General features: G+C 36.7%; 1 protein-coding gene across 1 annotated transcript; it reads left to right on the plus strand.

Annotated features, from left to right (window-relative positions):
• Positions 1 to 1,087: 1,087 nt before the first annotated feature.
• On the plus strand, positions 1,088 to 17,912 carry LOC143031059 (uncharacterized). Its single transcript, XM_076194436.1, has 2 exons — positions 1,088 to 1,138; positions 14,323 to 17,912. The coding sequence occupies exon 2, from the start codon at positions 14,355 to 14,357 to the stop codon at positions 16,167 to 16,169; it is 1,815 nt and encodes a 604-aa protein (XP_076050551.1). The 5' UTR covers positions 1,088 to 1,138; positions 14,323 to 14,354; the 3' UTR covers positions 16,170 to 17,912.
• The last annotated feature ends 565 nt before the right edge of the window (positions 17,913 to 18,477 follow it).

Below are 18,477 nucleotides of genomic sequence, written 5' to 3' on the forward strand. Positions count from 1 at the left end.
AGAGATGATAATAGAAGAGACGGCAATAAGAAGAAGATGGGCAGAGTATTTTAGGGAGATGCTTAATGTGAAGGAGGATAGGGAGGTAAAGGTAGTTGCAGTGGGAAGCGCGAAGAAAATGACGGTGATGAGTGAGGAAAATATAGAGGAGAAATAGGGAAAGATGAAGTGAAGGTAGTTGTTCAGATGGTGAAAGCAGGTAAGGCACTTGGGTTGGAAGGGTGTCATGGAGAATGTCTAAAACATATAAATAAAAGGAGGTACAGTGATGGTGGACTAGTTGGTGATGTTATTTGATGTTTGTTTAAGAGAGGGTAGAGTGCCGGAGGACTGGAGCAGTGCCTGTATAGTTCCACTTTACAAGGGAAAAAGGGACAAGTGTGAATGTAGTAGTTTCAGAGGGATTAGTTTAATTGTAGTTGGGAAGGCTTATGGGGGAGTTTTGATTGAGAGGATTAGGAGAGCAACATGGAGTAATTGGTGAGGAACAGTGTGGGTTTAGGATAGGTAGGGTTGCGTGGATAAGATCTTTTGCTAATGCAGACATGTGAGACAGCTTTGGGAATAAGTAAGGATGTTTTTTAGATCTTTATGGATTTGGGAAAGGCTTATGACAGGGTAGGCAGAAAGACGCTGTTGGAGGTATTGCGGATATATGGGATAGGAGGAAAGCTGTCAAGAGTTTTTATTAGAGTGGTAGAGCTTGTGTTAGAATCAGAAATGGAGAGAGTAAGTGGTTTGAGGTAAAGGTGGACTCGCAGTAATGCATTTATATCGGACAAATTTAGATTTAAGAAGGAAATAGGCAAAATATGGTTTAACCATCAGGTGGTCGACGAATGGAATAGACTTGGTTACTATGTAGTGAGCGCTGAATTTATCGGTTATTTAAAGAAACGGTTAGACACATTTATTGATGGGGATGACAAGTAATAATTGGCATGGAACTGCCTAGCATAGGTATTAGTGTCTCTTGCAGTCTCCTTCATTCTTATGTTCTTATAGTTTTTGTTCATATTCTATTGATCTTTCCAAGTTCCGCTTCTTGTTGCTCATTTGTTTATCGCAAGCTGAAATTTGTAAACACAGTAGATAAAGTTGGGAATAATCAGCAAGGTTATGTGGCACGGATGTTTTGGTAAGAAAGCTTGAAAGTTGTACTTGTAAATGCTGAATTCTATCTTGCAATGATTTCAGTTTATTATTTGTATATGGATAAATACTTTTTATTTTGCAATTAAAAGTAAGTTTAGTGCTGTATATTTGTTTTGACGCTTATACACAACTATTCTGAAGTGAAATTAGAGTAGTTTTCTTCTCTATGTTGTGTAGCATCGTCGTCAGAATATTTGCTGAACTACAAATCTTTACAATTAAGCATTAAGCTCTAATATGAAACTAAGGTTGTCTGATGGCTTGCGGGGCAGCTTGATCCATCGCCAACTCTGCCCATCGACTGCTTGAGACGCCATCTTTTGTTTCAATAGGTGCAAAGGTCGAAGAAATTAAAGTATGATAAAGTTGTGTACTGTAACCCAACCTAACCTGCATAACCTAACCATGGTGGGCTAACTTGGTCGAGTAGATGGATCAAGTTGGTGTTTAGAACAGGAAGTCATTTTGAATCGCCCACATACGAGTTAAACACTACCAGAGTTCAAACTGAGGAGAACCCATTCAATTGAATCGCTCAAAATGGCAGTGGAAACATTAAATCCACGTTGGTACACCTCCTGTAGACTCATGTGTACTTAGCTGAGTTGACCTGAATTCAGTATAATTTCAGTGTACCTTATGGGCAGAAATCCAGAAGGTCTTGTCAGGAAGCATGGTAGATTTTAAGAAGGGCACACCTACTTAATAGAGAAATAGAAAAATAATAATGCATCAGTGTAGTATACGTTATTCTTGGCAGAAATCAATAACAGAAAAAGTTACTGAAAGATTTACACAAACTCGTAGGTACGCACGAAAACAAGCGCGGCGCTACGATCGCGCTGGTACTGTTTACATCGCCATATTTTGTGACCCGTTGGATTTTGTTTGGCTTAATTTGAATGCTTTGAGCATTCAGCATATTCACAGGATATTCATATTATCTTGTTATTGTGCAAGTGTATGCCTGATTCTTCAAAAGCAAATAAATATTCACCGATTCAAACACAAATTTGGTTATCAACCTCGGCAAATTAATTTTTCGAGTAAAAATATTTAGGTAAGACATCAATAAGATAATATTTTAATGTAATAATGTTTTTAACCTATTTTCCCCTGTATATGAGCAGCTCAGTATCATTGGGTAATATACACTTGGTGATTTTTTACCCAAAAATCTTCACATGCCAAGTTGCATGTGCGCCAAATGGCCTACCGGCTCCGCCGTTTGGCCTTCAAGCCAAAAATTCCATAAATCAATCAATCAACCAAGTTGCATGTCAATTGGGCCAGTGGTTTGGATTTTATTGATTATTTCTAAATTGACATCAGTTGCCATGACAACATGATAGGTGTTAGTACAGGGGTTCTTAACCTATTTTCTCCAATTCCCCACTTTCTAGTGAGCCAACTCTCCATTCCCACCACAGCATCAGTCTTTGACCAATTCGATTTAACCCATGCAGTGTTTTGTACGTAAATATACGCTTTGCTTTTTTGTGCCATTTTACGGCCCTTAATTTGACAATAAGAAGACGCCAGAAACAAACAAAAAGAAACAAAAACACATCGATTAAAAAAAAAAAAGACAGTGGTTCTTCTGTCCAACTGGTCATTCCCCACTTGGCAACTCCGCCATTCCCCACAGGTTGGGAACCACTGTGTTAGTAAGAATCATATAAGAAGAAGGTCCTGCAATATTAATGGGGCATCTATCAAAACAACCTGGCATATCATTCAACTGCCGCAACTCTATTTCTTAGTAAGTAGGTATTAGCAACTTTTTTGTTATTGATTTCTGCCAAGAAAATTACATATTACATTGATGTATTAGGATTTACAAAATTAATTATTATTTTTCTATAGCTGTATCACATAGGTGTGCACAACTAAAAATGTACCCATCTTTGTTGTGGTAGAAGTGGAGGTTGAAGAAATTAAAGTAAAATTTGTCTAAGCTAACCCAACCTACCTTACCTACCTAACCTAACCTGCATTTGGTAATGTGGTACCTATAATTCTAGAGGTCATCAGAGTTGTCATTGTCATCTTCAACCAGTGGCGGATCCAGGATAAAAATTTGGGGGGGGGGGCTAACCTGAATTTCTTCCTCTGAGTAGTCTGATGTATCACAAGTCTGAGGTATACTTAACTTAATAATGTTTTTCAGATTTTTCTGTATCTTAGACAAATATAATAGAATGAATATTCGTTTTATATTGTTACACGCTTGTGCTAGTCAGATAAGGCACTGGCATGCGTATACTCTCGCATAGAGAGAAATTATTGCAGAATCCGTGTGTAGTGTTAGTGCACATGGACTCATGGAAGTAATAGAAAATAAAAGTAGCTTTAAAAAACAGAAATACAAACAAAAACGTGTATGAACTTCTAAACCTGTTCATAGAAGTATCTAAATTACATTAGTAACACACAGCATTGTTCATGGGATCTCACACGAACATCAACCTCCTGTTTTTTTTGGGGGGGGTAAATACATTGATTACACTGTCTATTATAAACGAATAAGTAATAGTTTACCTGCTTACTCGAGTAGATGCTTACACCTCAACAGTTAACTGCAACTGTACATTATACTTGTCACCACAATGATTTTGCCAATTGTTTGACAACTGCATTTACTGAAGAAATGACTAAATTAACAACTAAAATAACATCAAAAAGATACTAATCAAACCTTGGATAACAAATAACTTGTTGAAATGCATCAATTCAAAAAAATAAACTTTATAAAAAATACATTAAGTGCAACTCTGAACTTAATAAACACAATTCTATCAGATATCGTAATGTTCTCAATTCATCAATTAAATCGGCTCGTAAGCAATACTATCTCAAAAAACTTGAAGAAAATTCATTGGTTCCGAAGAAACTCTGGTAAATACTTCTTGAAGTAATTAATAAAAAGAGAAGTAATAATACTCTCAATTTGTTTATTCACAATAATAGGCAGGTAACTGACAACCATGAGATCGCTGACATGTTTAATAACTTTTTCTGTTCAATTGGTAGTTTATTGGCTGATAAGCTGCCAAATGACCCAGGAAACACACTTCAATATATAACTCAAGTCTCATCACAATTTAGTCAAATAAAACCATCAACTCACAATATTTTGCGTATCATAAATAATCTTAAAAATAAGTCCAATAGCTATGATTGCCTTAATACAAAGATCCTTAAGTTTGGTGCTCCCAAATTATTCATTTACTCATGCATTTAATCACTTTATGCTTTCAACAGAGTTGCTTTCCTATTGTCCTAAAAATTGCTGTAGTACACCTGATCCATAAAGATGGGCCCACATCTAACATATAAAATTTTCGTCCGATTTCGATCCTTCCGGTATTGTCTAAAGTACTTGAAACCGTTATTCTTGAGCAATTGGTAGATTACCTTTAGTACCATAGAATCATTTTCGATAATCAATTTGGATTCCGTGAAAACCACTCAACATATATGCCTATTGCTCTCTTACATGAATATATTGCAGCTCGACTATCTAATAAAAAATATGTGCCGCAGTTTTTCTAGACATAAAAAAGCTTTTGACACAATTGATCATAGTATTCTATTGATGAAAATGGCTGAGTACGGAATAAGAGACTTTGAACTTCAGATGTTTCAGTCATATTTATCTAATCGTAATCAAGTTGTCTTATTTAACGGTGTTAAATTGAGATTAATGGGTGTAAGTATGGGGGGGGTACCTCAAGGTAGTATTCTAGGTCCTATTTTGTTTTTGATTTACATTAACGACATCAATAAAGCCTTTGGTATTCTTGAATAATTACTGTTTGCAGATGATACTTCTTGACTGATTGCTTCAACTTGATTAGAACATAAGAACATAAGAAATAAAGGAGACTGCAAAAGACCATAAGGCCTACACTAGACAGCTCCGCATCCATCACCACCTGTCATCCCCATCCATAAAGTTGTCTAATTGTTTTTTAAAACAATTGATGGTTTCAGCACTTACTACATGGTTACTAAGTTCATTCCATTCATCAACCACCCTATTAGTAAACCAATTCTTGCCTATTTCCTTCTTAAATCTAAATTTGTCCAGTATATACCCATTACAGTTAGTCCTGCCCTGTTGTTTTATTATGATGACCTTGTTTGCATCACCCTTGTTATAGCCTTTGATCCACTTGAACACTTCTATTAGATCACCCCGCACTCTGTGTCTCTCCAGAGAGTGTAAGTTTAGGTGCCTAAGCCTCCCTTCATAAGGCAAATTTCCGAGTCCTTGTATCATTTTGGTCATTCTTCTCTGTACTGATTCTAGTGAGTTTATGTCCATTCTATAAGACGGAGACCAAAACTGTACCGCATAGTCAAGGATGGGTCTATTGCTAGATAGAGTTTGATAATTACCTCTGCACTTCTATTCGTTACCGTCCTAGCAATGAAGCCTAATGCTCTATTAGCTTTATTTCTGGCGCTAGTGCACTGCTTCCTGGTTTTAAGGTCCGGACTCACCAGAACTCCCAAGTCCCTCTCACACTCAGATTTTTCTAAAAACGTGTTATCTAAGCTGTATCTATTTTCGGGGTTGTGTAGCCCTACGTTTAACATGCTACACTTAGAGATATTGAAGTTCATTTGCCATTTCACCGACCATGTTAACAGTTTATTAAGATCATCCTGCAGAATCTGGGCGGCGTCTCCTGACCTAATTAGGCATCCTATTTTAGTGTCGTCCGCAAACTTACTAACATCACTATTTAGCCCATCGTCTAAGTCGTTTATATACATAATGAACAACAAGGGACCCAAAACCGAGCCCTGGGGGACCCCACTAGTAACATTGCCCCACCTAGATTTTATTCCATTTATGGTGACCCGCTGTTTTCTGTTACTAATCCAAGCTCTAATCCATTCTAACACTTTTCCTCCTATGCCATGGGCTTTGATTTTATTTAGTAGTCTCTGGTGTGGCACTTTGTCGAACGCTTTGTTAAAGTCAAGGTAAATAACATCGTAATATTCATTGTTGTCTGACGCCTTATATACCTTAGTGTAAAAGGATAGAAGATTAGTCACACATGACTTACCCTTGGAGAAACCATGCTGTGAATCACGAATTAAATTATGCTCTTCAATGTGTTATCTGAGTCTATTTACTATTATTGATTCAAGCATTTTTCCTATAACCGATGTCAAACTGATTGGCCTGTAGTTGCATATAGACGATCTATCTCCCTTCTTAAAAACAGGAACAACATTTGCCTGCCTCCAAGCAGTTGGAACAAAACCCGTGTCTACCGATTTATTGAATATTTCAGTTAACTGGTTGCAGATTTCAAATTTACACTCTTTAAGCATTCTTGGAAAAATTTGGTCTAGACCCGGAGATTTTGTAGCTTTAGGTCTGTCAATCTGCTTGACTACTTCTTTTTTACTAATGCTGATATTAGTTAGATTACTTTCTTCATCCCCTCTGAAAATCGGATCGCAGTCAGGTACTTTAACCTCTCATAAGTAAACACCAATAGAAAATAGTTGTTAAACTCCTCACTCATTTTTTCTTCAGATTCTATCATGACATTTCATCGGTTTTAATTGGTCCTATTCTTTCTTTATTTTTTGTTCTATAGAGGTGAAAAAAAACCTTTGGGTTGGATTTTGCTTGACTGGCAACCTTGATTTCATAATTGCGTTTCACTGAACGCGTATTCCTTTTAACCAGCTTTGCCATTTCGTTATATCTTGATCTAAGGTGTGATTCCCCGTTTTTTATTTTTACATAAAGTCCTCTTTTCATTCTGATCTCATGCTTCAACAACACAAAACAATCATATAGGTGACAATACAGGTATGTTAAACGGCCAACGAACGTGGTATATCTCCTTCTTATCCCTTTTCAGTGCAACTGAGACACAACCCTAGTAACCCTACAACACGTGCAGCACAATACAAATAAATGGAATTAAACAAAAGCCAAACACAGCACAATTCCGCCCAAATATCGCACACATGCTGTCAGTTTATTTAACCCCCGGACCTGGCAAAACATCAGAAAGTACTAAAATCGATTAAATGACATCCTTACAATGATTCATGGAAGAACAAATTTGGGGGGGGCTTCAGCCCCCTCCCCTGGATCCGCGCCTGTCTTCAACCTCCAAATCTATGAAAACAAAGATGTTGTCTGAAGGAGTTAATGCAACTTCAATTGTGCATAGCTTTTAGCAACGTTTTCTGTTATTGATTTCCGCAAAGAAATAGTACATTGATATATTATAATTTACAAAATTGATATTTAATTCCTAATGCTCTATCACGTAGGTGTGCACTTTTAAAGTACGGGAAACATAATTTTTTCTTCCAAATTGTGGAACACAAAATTAATTCTTATGCAACTAATATGTTCTAGAGATCTCCATTATTATGCCAAAACAATTAATTGAGAAAATGAAGATGTATCACTGAACATTCTGATCCATTTTCCTTTCCCAAACCAGTGAACCCCCCCCCCCCCCACACACACACACACTACAATCTCAGGGGGATTTTTATTTTTTGAAGTGGTGGGATGGGGGAGCTTTGTATATTGCCTTGCATGACAAGAAAATATAAAAATGTATGCTTTTGGGGGATCATTTCAAGTTGAGGAACCTGAATTCATTCAATATAATAAGCACCAGAGTTTTCAATTTAAGATTTGGCACTTGGTTGAAGCACACCAAAAAGCACCTATGCTCTGTTAAGGATACACAAGGTAGCCTTTGAATTATAAGAAAAATATTTTAAGATGTTAAAGAAAACTTCAATTTATGACAACAAATTTAAAGAATAATTTATTTATATTGTCCACCTATATGATTATGTAAGCTTTCAAATAAATTAGATTAGGTTAGGTTAGTAAAATTTATAATAGATTATAAGTTGAATAATAATAATGTATAAAAAATGAATCAGCACCTGAGATGTTAAGAACTTGAGAATAAGCACCTGTCTTCTAATGATTCTAAGAAAAGGCACTTTAGTTGGTTTATCTTCAATTGATATGCATTAGGAAAGAGTAAGACTAAATTATTAAATTTGAAAATGAAAGATGCACAAGTCCTTAAAATTGAAAAAGACTTTGTCATGTCACATATTATTGTGCAGGAAAATCCCTTGTGGACAAATCTATACAGCTTGCTACATTATTCATTTTTCTGAAGAGAATATCCACATTTATTGGCTATTTTGACAGGATCTAACTTAATTTATCTTTTCAAAATGCCATCTGCTAAACACTACTACTATGAATCATGTCGTAGTGACTCACATTATGAGGATAGACTGCATATGAAGGGTATTATTTGGATCCATTTTCCCAAACCACATTTGGGCATTAGAAATATCAGTGATAGGTTTAAGTATGTTGAAGTGAGGATTTTATCACCAAACATATGAAAAAAGACATATATATGGAGGAAACACTTTGTAGATGAATCTGGGCCTACTGATGACCTCTCACATCCAGTTGTACCCTCTCAAGCCCAGAGCAAGTTAGTCCATCAAGCACTGAAACAAAACAATAATGTCCAGTTCCAACTGAAATATTGTTTATTGATTCCTTGTCAATTACAGAGCCTGAGAGGCTTAAGCCAGGTCACACTGCTTCATGCAGTATTGCATACAGCAGGTGATGGTGTTAAAAGTTGAGCTGTCTGCACTAAATGGGCATAAAGAAAGAATGCCAGTTTCACAGATGCAATTCTTATCCATATCATTGGATAGCTCCTATGATTATGAGTATTTTGCACCCCATAAAAAATACCACTAATTTTTAGCGTTTGGCAGGGGTAGTAATGGGGATTGGCACAACTGTACCTAACCTCTGAATTCTTGCAAAAGTGTTGCTAGTGCTAGGGGCAAGGAAGGCATTAAATTCTGTTGTCTGCAGTGTCAACAATTTTTCATACTGGCCTATTTTTATTAAAGAAAAACTTGTAAATATAAGATTGTTTGCCAGTCTCACAGATGCAATTCTTATCTCTATCACTAGATGGCTCCTATTAGTCTGAGTATGTTAAACTCCATAAATATCACAAATTAATAGTAACATCAGTACAAATTTTATAAAGTGTGTTTTTGACGGGCTGCCACACCTAACCTCTTATTTTCAATGTCACAGTTCAGAATAACTCTTTCCTCGTATCAATAAGGTGCGCAAACACCAAACATGAATTTAAGAACAAACTAGACCTTCCGAGATACAAAGATTAGTCACTACAAGCATAGCTCCCCTTCCTGTATGATATAATTTGGTAAATAATGTATGTCATCTTGCACTTGATATTCTATAAGTGGGGATGCTGCTTTATTAACTATGAAATATTGGGTGTGGCTTCTCATCCACTCAAAGGGACTAGCAGTAGTGGCCATAACACAGGGGAAAACTTTCAAACTTTTTTTCATCTTGTTTCCATTTTTTAGTCATTGACACTCTAACCTATGCTTCAATTGAATGTTGGAATTTATGTCAAGATGTTGAATCTGTCTTGGCTCCAGTGACATCATCCTCAAACAATAAAATCTTTGGAAATTGATTGCATGTCAACATGATTTACTCCTATCAGTACCCTTCAGTACATGTTGGTAGTTTACCCAACTACAAAGAGACAGCAAGGTAACTCTGACTTCAACTTTGCTGTTTGCTATTGTTAAAAAGAAATGTAATAGAATAAATGCATAAGTAAGATTGTAACATGATAATATACAAATAGACAAGGCCCATAGAGAACAAGGATGCTAGACATAATACAAATAATGTCAAACAAAGCAAAATAGGAATGACCCCAAGCACACACTATGACAAAAGTTGATAAATAATAGGAATATTGATTATGATATGGTATATCTAATACTGATGACTGAAAATATAGAGTCTGCCAATTTTTTATTTTCACTGGTACTGCCTTTGTGACAGTATGAGAATCTGAAAATGACTAGTAACCTACTCTGTGAGAAAACTATACTATTCCATCATGGAAATGAATTCAGACTGAAGAGCTCAATTCTTTTGATATTACTGTACAGGGTATTGACTGGATAAGTCTTGTGTGGTCAACGTGTTATAGAATCAAGAATGCAAATTGCTTTCAACTTCTATCTGTTCTTTATGTTGCCTTCCTTTGTAAAATCTCCCCTTTACCATCTCTGTAATGTTGTCTTTTTAATACAATATTGTCCTGAAAAATAGAATTGGTGGATGTTTAAGTGGAGACAAATATATTGGTACAATCTCTTCTTTAGTATCCCTGTAGTATAACTTTAATTGGATATTGTCCTACAAAATAAAAATGCTGGATATTGATAATGAAATACAATACAATCATTAGTACCACTTTCAAATGCAATCATACAGGTTGAATGAAGTTGAATAATGGTTTGTTATTGCTGACCTATTCTGATATTGAAACCATAATCAAAATATAATACTAATATAACTTCACCAAACCTAACCTTTTTGGGGGATATAATGGCCATCCCAGACCACTTAGCTCATCATAAATTATACTGCTATGTATGTTTCATTTTACAGGTATATATTGCAATACACATAACATAATGAGTGGCAGGGTGGTGAGATAAACACCGAGAATTATTGAAGTTTTATTAACTGATGTTTCGCTCTTAACAGAGCTTCTTCTTGAGTCCTTAGATTGTTCGGTATTACCATATTATTGCAATATAGTACTATTCAGAGTTGGAAAATTATCAATTGTGCTATTTCATGAAACATATTTGATGATAAGAATATACATACATATACTGAGGTCTTTTCCCCCCTTACAAGGGAGGTAGCCAAAGTCAAAAGGCATAATTCCATTCCCACCCATTTCACTTCCATTCAACATCCTTCCTTCCCTCCCTCTTATGTTGGCTCCTCCTGGATGATGGGCCATCCCTGCATGTCACCCGTTGCCTTGGGTCAGAAGCAACACAGCAAGACACAGCACATCCACAGGAAGGCCCCTTTATTCAATTGTTGAGCACCCCCCCCCCCCATCCTCTCATACCGAAACATTGAAGACAGGGAGCAAGTCAAAATAATATTCACCCAAAACCACTCTCTACCCCCCCCCAACTCTCTTCCATCCATTGCAGTATCATCCATACACAGCCATTCTCCACTCACCTTTGCCATCTGCCTTCTCCCGTCCTTCCTCAACAAACATCCCCTTCCTGCTCAACACCCCTTTTACCCTATCCATCCATCTCATCCTCAGTTGCCCCCTCATGTTAACTCCATCTAACTATGCCTTCCATACCTCTATTACTAATCCTTCTTCACTCAGTCCATGTGTCCAAAATATCCCAGTGATCTTTCAACCTTATCTCCCAACTCCTTTTCTATCCCCGCTATCCTCCATACCCCCTCATTTCTCACTCTGTCCAACCTTGTAACCCTTATCATACTTCTCGGACATTTCTTCTCAAATATATTGAAACTCTTCCTCTATTATGTTCAATGTTTCTGCCCCATACAGTGGTATTGGCACAATCACCCCTTCATACAATCTCCCAAATGTTTATTTCTCATTAGATTTTTTAATCTCCCAAAGCATCACTCCTCCCTTTCCTGCCACATGCAATCCCAAGTATATAAAGCTATGCACATCCTCCAGCCTCTTTCCATTAATACTCACTTCCAAAATGCTGTCATCCTCGTGTTATTTCTTTGCAGACAACGCAAAAATTCTTAAGAAAGTAAGAACAGAGGAGGATTGCAAACCATTAAAATGAGACTTGGACAAGATCTGGAAATGGACTCAAAAGTGGGAAGCAAAATTCAATATCAAGAAATGTAGTATAATGGAATTTGGAAAAATAAAAACAGAATATCGAGAGACTATAAAATTGGTGAAGAAGAGGTCAAAGAAGTAAACTAGGAAAGAGACCTTGGAGTGATGAAAAGCAAAGACATGACACTGGACAAACATATTAATGAAATAGTTGGAGAAACCTACAATTTATTGAGGTCAATAAAAGTGGCATTTGTCTATTTAGATGAGGAAATGATAAAAAAAAACAAAAAAAAAATTACATACATATACCAAGGCTTTTTCCCCCTTCCAAGATCAAAACTCAAGTATGCAGCAACACTATGGACACCCAGTACCAAAAAGAATGTAAAGAAATTAGAAAGAATACAAAGAGCAACATCAAAACTGGCATCAACTCTTTCCAAAATGACATATGAACAAAGACTGTCCAAATTAGAATTACCAACTCTGGAACAAAGAAGGGAAAGAGGAGACCAGAACAAAGGAGGGAAAGAGGAGACTGGAACAAAGAAGGTAAAGAGGAGACCTACTAAATATCTATAGAACTATGAAAGGAATGGAAATCTTAGATAAGAATGATTTATTGAAATGGGGCAATGAAAAAACAAGAGGACACGAAAAGAAACTTAAAAAAGATAATTACAGAAGATATCTGAAAAAAAAAAAAAATAGCTTCCCACACAGAGTGGGAACAAATTAGGCAAAGAAACAGTGTGTACAAACACTATTCAAGATTTTAAGAAAAAACTTGATGCTGAAAGATACAAAGATGGGTCATCACAAGCATAGCTCCCTTCCCATATAATACAACTAGGTAAATACACACATGTAAATATATGTATAAGAAAATATTAGTACCTGATAATTAATACACACACACACACATATATATACATGTATAAGAAAATATTAGTACCTGATGATTAACACGAAAGCCAATTGTACAGATTATAAGCTGGATTTACATAGGTATTTAATTCTTTTCAGTTTATCAATCTCATCACTTATCAACAGTGCTACTCCTCTCCCTCACTTCCTTATCACTCCTGATGCCCTACCCACCCTACTCCCAAAGTGAAAACCACTCTTTCCTTTCAAGTTAGTACTAACACATTCACTTTTTCACAAACATACAATCAATCTCCACTGTTACACTCTGTATCACATCCACACATAGTTAATAACCCAGTTACTAGTGATTTGATTGGAGTCCTTGTCCCAGACCTTTCTATGCCTTGACATTTATGAGAAGAAAAATTTAGATTGGGGGATCCATAACCCCAATTTCCTTCTTCGTCATGCATGAGACCATGGTGAGAAAGATAATGAGGCAGTCATAGAAAAACTCAATGGGCACATAAGAAATCTTTAAGGAAATAGCAACATTGTCATTCTACTACAGAATAATTTAGGAAGCATCTACCTAATGAATGAATGAGAGCTTCATTCCAACTTATGTGCTTGTGCTTAACTGATCATCCAGAATTGTACAACACAACCTGAGAAGGAAATGTTTAATCACTGTAAAATTTCTTGTTGAATTGATACCATGAGTAGTTTTTCAGGATTTTGTTCGTGGGATGCCTTTGTTGAGGCACCAATAATGGGAACTTGTAAGGTGGAGAGTATAGTTGACCATTCTCAAAATTGTTGACCCCCTCACCTCCATTAGGAGGTGAAGCCCTGAGGGGAAGTCACTCAGTCTCTGAACTATCCCCAAGATCTCTATAAACCTGTAGAATAAGTCATCCTTGAACTCTTTTGTACTGTTCCATGATTAAAAGGAGCTTTCTATTTAAAATCTTCATTTGAGTGTTTAAGTTGATTGGTAGCAGGCATTATAGGCCTGTAACCATGTTATTAAGCATAAGTAGACCCATTTAGTATTTTCTTTGAGTGTATGTAATTGAAATTGACAGAGAATCATTTATTACCTTGGTATCCCATACTATATGTGAGAAATGATTAGGAAATTCAGAAAACTAAGTTCTTATGAGCCATTGTGGATAGGATTAAATAGAAGGAATCTTTTCATTAGAACAGAATTTGAATCCTAGTCATGTTTTGAAAACATTACCACTTCTGATCTAGAGGCCTTTCACTTAATCTGGTCTTGCAGTCTTTCCTGGAGGACATGAATACCAATGAAATTCTGAGTAGAGAGGTTATGCCATAAGTAATATAAAGACCTCAACACAAGACTAATATTACATTAGATATGATGTCCAAGACAGATGGAAACCCTTTTCAGCATGACATTTGTGATCCAAGTTTCTCACCAAAGTATAATCTCAAGTACACTTGAAGAATCAATGCAGGAAAAAGGTTTTACAGTGTGGTTTTTGTATTGCAGGTTTCTCACAAAAGACCAGGTTCTAAAGGCACATGATGACTGACACAATAGAGAATCCTTTCCAGTGTGACCCATGTGATACAGCTTTCTCACAAAAGGGAAAACTCAAAAGGTATGAGATGACCCACATAAGAGAGAAGCCTTTCCAGTGTGAACTATGTAATAGAGCTTTCTCACAAAAGGGTCATCTCAAAGACCATGTGATGACTCACACAGGAGAGAAGCCTTTCCAGTGTGGCCTATGTGATGCAGCTTTTTCTCAAAAAAGTGCTCTCAAAAGCCATATGGTGACCCACACAGGAGAGAAGCCTTTCCAGTGTGAACTATGTGATGCAGCTTTCACACAAAAGGGTGCTCTCAAAAGCCATGTGATGACCCACACAGGAGAGAAGCCTTTCCAGTGTGAGCTGTGTGATGCAGCTTTCATACGCAAGAGTACTCTAAAAAACCATGTGATGACCCACACAGGAGAGAAGCCTTTTCATTGTGACATATGTGATGCAGCTTTCAGAGAAAAGAGAGTTTTCAAAAGCCATGTAATGACACACACGGGAGAGAAGCCTTTCCAGTGTGAACTATGTGATGCAGCTTTCACACAAAAGGGTAATCTCAAAAACCATGTGATGACCCACACAGGAGAGAAGCCTTTTCATTGTGACATATGTGATACAGCTTTCAGAGAAAAGAGAGTTCTCAAAAGCCATGTAATGACACACATGGGAGAGAAGCCATTCCAGTGTGAACTATGTGATGCAGTTTTCACACAAAAGGGTGATCTCAAAAGACACGCAATGACCCACATGGGAGAGAAGCATTTCCAGTGCGAACTATGTGATGCAGCTTTCAGACTAAAGGATTCTCTCAAAAAACATGCAATGACCCACACAGGACAGAAATCTTTCCAGTGTGACCTGTGTGATGCAGCTTTCTCTGGAAAGAGTGCTCTCAAAAGCCATGTGATGACCCACACAGGAGAGAAGCCTTTCCAGTGTGACCTGTGTGATGCAGCTTTCATACGCAAGAGTACTCTCAAAAACCATGTGATGACCCACACAGGAGAGAAGCCTTTCCAGTGTGGCCTATGTGATGCAGCTTTCACACAAAAGGGCAATCTCAAAAGCCATGTGATGACCCACACAGGAGAGAACGCTTTCCAGTGTGACTTATGTGATGCAGCTTTCACACAAAAGGGTGCTCTCAAAAGACACGCAATGACCCACACGGGAGAGAAGCCTTTCCAGTGCGGCCTATGTGATGCAGCTTTCTCTCATAAGGAAAAATTAAAAATCCATGTGATGGCCCACACAGGAGAGAAGCCTTTCCAGTGTGACATATGTGATGCAGCTTTCTCTGGAAAGAGTGCTCTCAAAAGCCATGTGATGACCCACACAGGAGAGAAGCCTTTCCAGTGTGAGCTGTGTGATGCAGCTTTCACACAAAAGGGTTCTCTCAAAAGCCATGTGATGACCCACACAGGAGAGAAGCCTTTCCAGTGTGAGCTATGTGATGCAGCTTTCACACAAAAGAGTAATCTCAAAAGCCATGTGATGACCCACACAGGAGAGAAGCCTCTCCAGTGTGGTTTATGCGATGCAGCTTTCACACAAAAGAGTAATCTCAAAAGCCATGTGATGACCCACACAGGAGAGAAGCCTTTCCAGTGTGACATATGTGATAAAGCTTTCTCTGGAAAGAGTAATCTCAAAAGCCATGTGATGATCCACACAGGAGAGAAGCCTTTCCAGTGTGAACTATGTGATGCAGTTTTCTCACAAAAGAGTAAGCTCAAAAGCCATGTGATGACCCACAAAGGTAGAAGCCTTTCCAGTGTGGCCTGTGTGATGTAGGTTTCTCACAAAATGGTACTCTCAAAGAACATATGGTGATCCACAGAGGGAAGAAGCCTTTTCAATGTGGCATATGTGATGCAGCCTTCTCAAAAAAGGGTGTTCTCAAAAGTCATGTGATGACCCACACTGGAGAGAAGCTTTTCCAGTTTGGCCTATGTGATGAAACTGTCATCTTAAAGATCATATGATGACCCAATTTGGAGAAAAGCCTTTCCAGTGTGACCTATGTGATGCAGCTTTCTCACAAAGAAGGGTACTCTCAAAAGCCATGTGATGACCCACACAGGAGAGAAGCCTTTCCAGTGTGGTCTATGTGATGTCGATTTTTCACTGAAGAATTGTCTCAAAATCCACATGATGACTCACACGGGAGAGGAGCCTTTCCAGTGTGGCTTATGTGATGTAGCTTTGTCATGAAAGGTTACTTTTAAAAGTCATGTGTGGCCTATGTAATGCAGGTCTTGAACAAAACAGAAATCTTAAAGCTCATATGATGACAAACACAGTAGAAAAGCCTTTCAAGTGTGGTCAGTGTGATGCAGCTTTCATACAAAACTGTTATCTTAAAGTTCATGTTATGAACCACGCAGGAGAGAAACCTTTTCAATGTGGTAACTGCAGTGCAGCTTTTTAATGAAAGGGTATTCTTAAAAGGCATGTGATGATCAACAAAAGAAAGAAACCTTTTCAATGTGGCAATTGATGTAGATTTTTCAGAAAACTATTCTCTCCAAATCCATGTCAAGATTCATACAGGAGAGAAGCCTTACTAGTGTGACTTCATTATAGTGTGCTGTGCTGCTGCTTTCTCATGAAAGATTCATCTCAGGAACCATAGTATGACCCATACTTGAAAGACATTTTCTTTTCAGTGTAAGACAGGGAAATTTCTCATTTAACAATACTCCTGCATTAAAACCATACTTGGTAGGGAATCCTTCTCAGTGTGACTTTTTCTCTTCATCAATCTTATGTAAGAGTATCCTGAAGATAATTATTAGTATTGTGGTCAGTGGCTTACCAGCACTTCTATCCATGTGATCAATATGAAATCACTGTCAAACATTATATCTCACATATTGGTCTAGTTGGTCAAGGTGAGTTCATATATGAGCATGTATATAGTTTCCTTTGGCTGTTCATGTTGGTGTCCTGTGTCATAAGTGTTTTTAAAATATGTACTATTCATACGTTTGTTAGTTCACTTTTTGTAACTGTGGACAAGAGGGTTGGCCAAGATTTGGTGTAATGTGATTATTGTTTGAGGGGGCAGATGAGAGAAGTGTTTTGTAAACTGACCATTCTGATGGTATATGTAATATGAGGAAACACACGTAAATGATAGAAACAAAATTTTATGCCAGAACCCTAAATACCGCATACTCATGTCACTATACCACTCAAGGCACCACCACTTCATGATCTGAGTACTGTTTGTATTTGTTTAGAATTAGCAGGCTGTATTCCAACAATATATTATCTATAAAACAAAATCAGTATTTGTTATACAACTGACAGTATATAATGAAAAAATATAAATTAGGCTATTGTAAAGATATAAAGAATACAATTTACTCCTGACAACTTATATAGAATTTGTTTATTCTTATGGTTATTAAAGTTTCTCCTTTGTTTTGTTTAGTACAATGAGACTGCATTAAATAAGCATGATATTTTTTAAAGTTACAAAATAAGATATCACTTGTATAATGAATCTAAGTAATATGTTTTAGACATTAATGAAAAAATGTAGAAAAATATTAATTTTTTTTTAACTTGTATGAAATCCAAATGTACCGATAGTAAACTATTACTTCAGTGAATATACTTTTCTTGTTTATGGTTTAACTTATACTTAATCAATTGTATCTCCTTTTCAGTAAAATGTTTATCACATTATAACTGTATTATGTTTCCACATATTACTTAATATCTTACTAATTATAAATACAATTTCATATTCAATATTTGTATATATATTTTCACAATACACAAAAATAATCTTAGGGATTTCATTGGTTTGTTCAGCATTACCAGATTGTATTATAGCAATATAGCACTGTTCAAACTTTCAAATTATTCTAGTATCTATTCAATAAAAGATTTTTTTTTCCTTTCAGATTGTGAAAAGACAAGAAATAATATTCTAGTGCCTGAAAAATCAAATTGTGTGAATGCTGGCCTACCTGGGCTCCTAGTAGTTGTTTTTTTTAGCACTATCAGAGTAATTACAGCAGTATAGAAATTAAAAAAAAAAAAATAAACAAAATGGACTATGCATATCTAATATACAAGAGGGACTGAA

Source organism: Oratosquilla oratoria, chromosome 12 (assembly GCF_046742065.1).
Source record: "Oratosquilla oratoria isolate Oo_2021 chromosome 12, ASM4674206v1, whole genome shotgun sequence".
Taxonomy (NCBI): Eukaryota; Metazoa; Arthropoda; class Malacostraca; order Stomatopoda; family Squillidae; genus Oratosquilla; species Oratosquilla oratoria.

Coding starts and splice junctions, on each gene's coding strand:
- LOC143031059 (XM_076194436.1), top strand. CDS start 14,355: ATGATGACTGACACAATAGAGAATCCTTTCCAGTGTGACCCATGTGAT.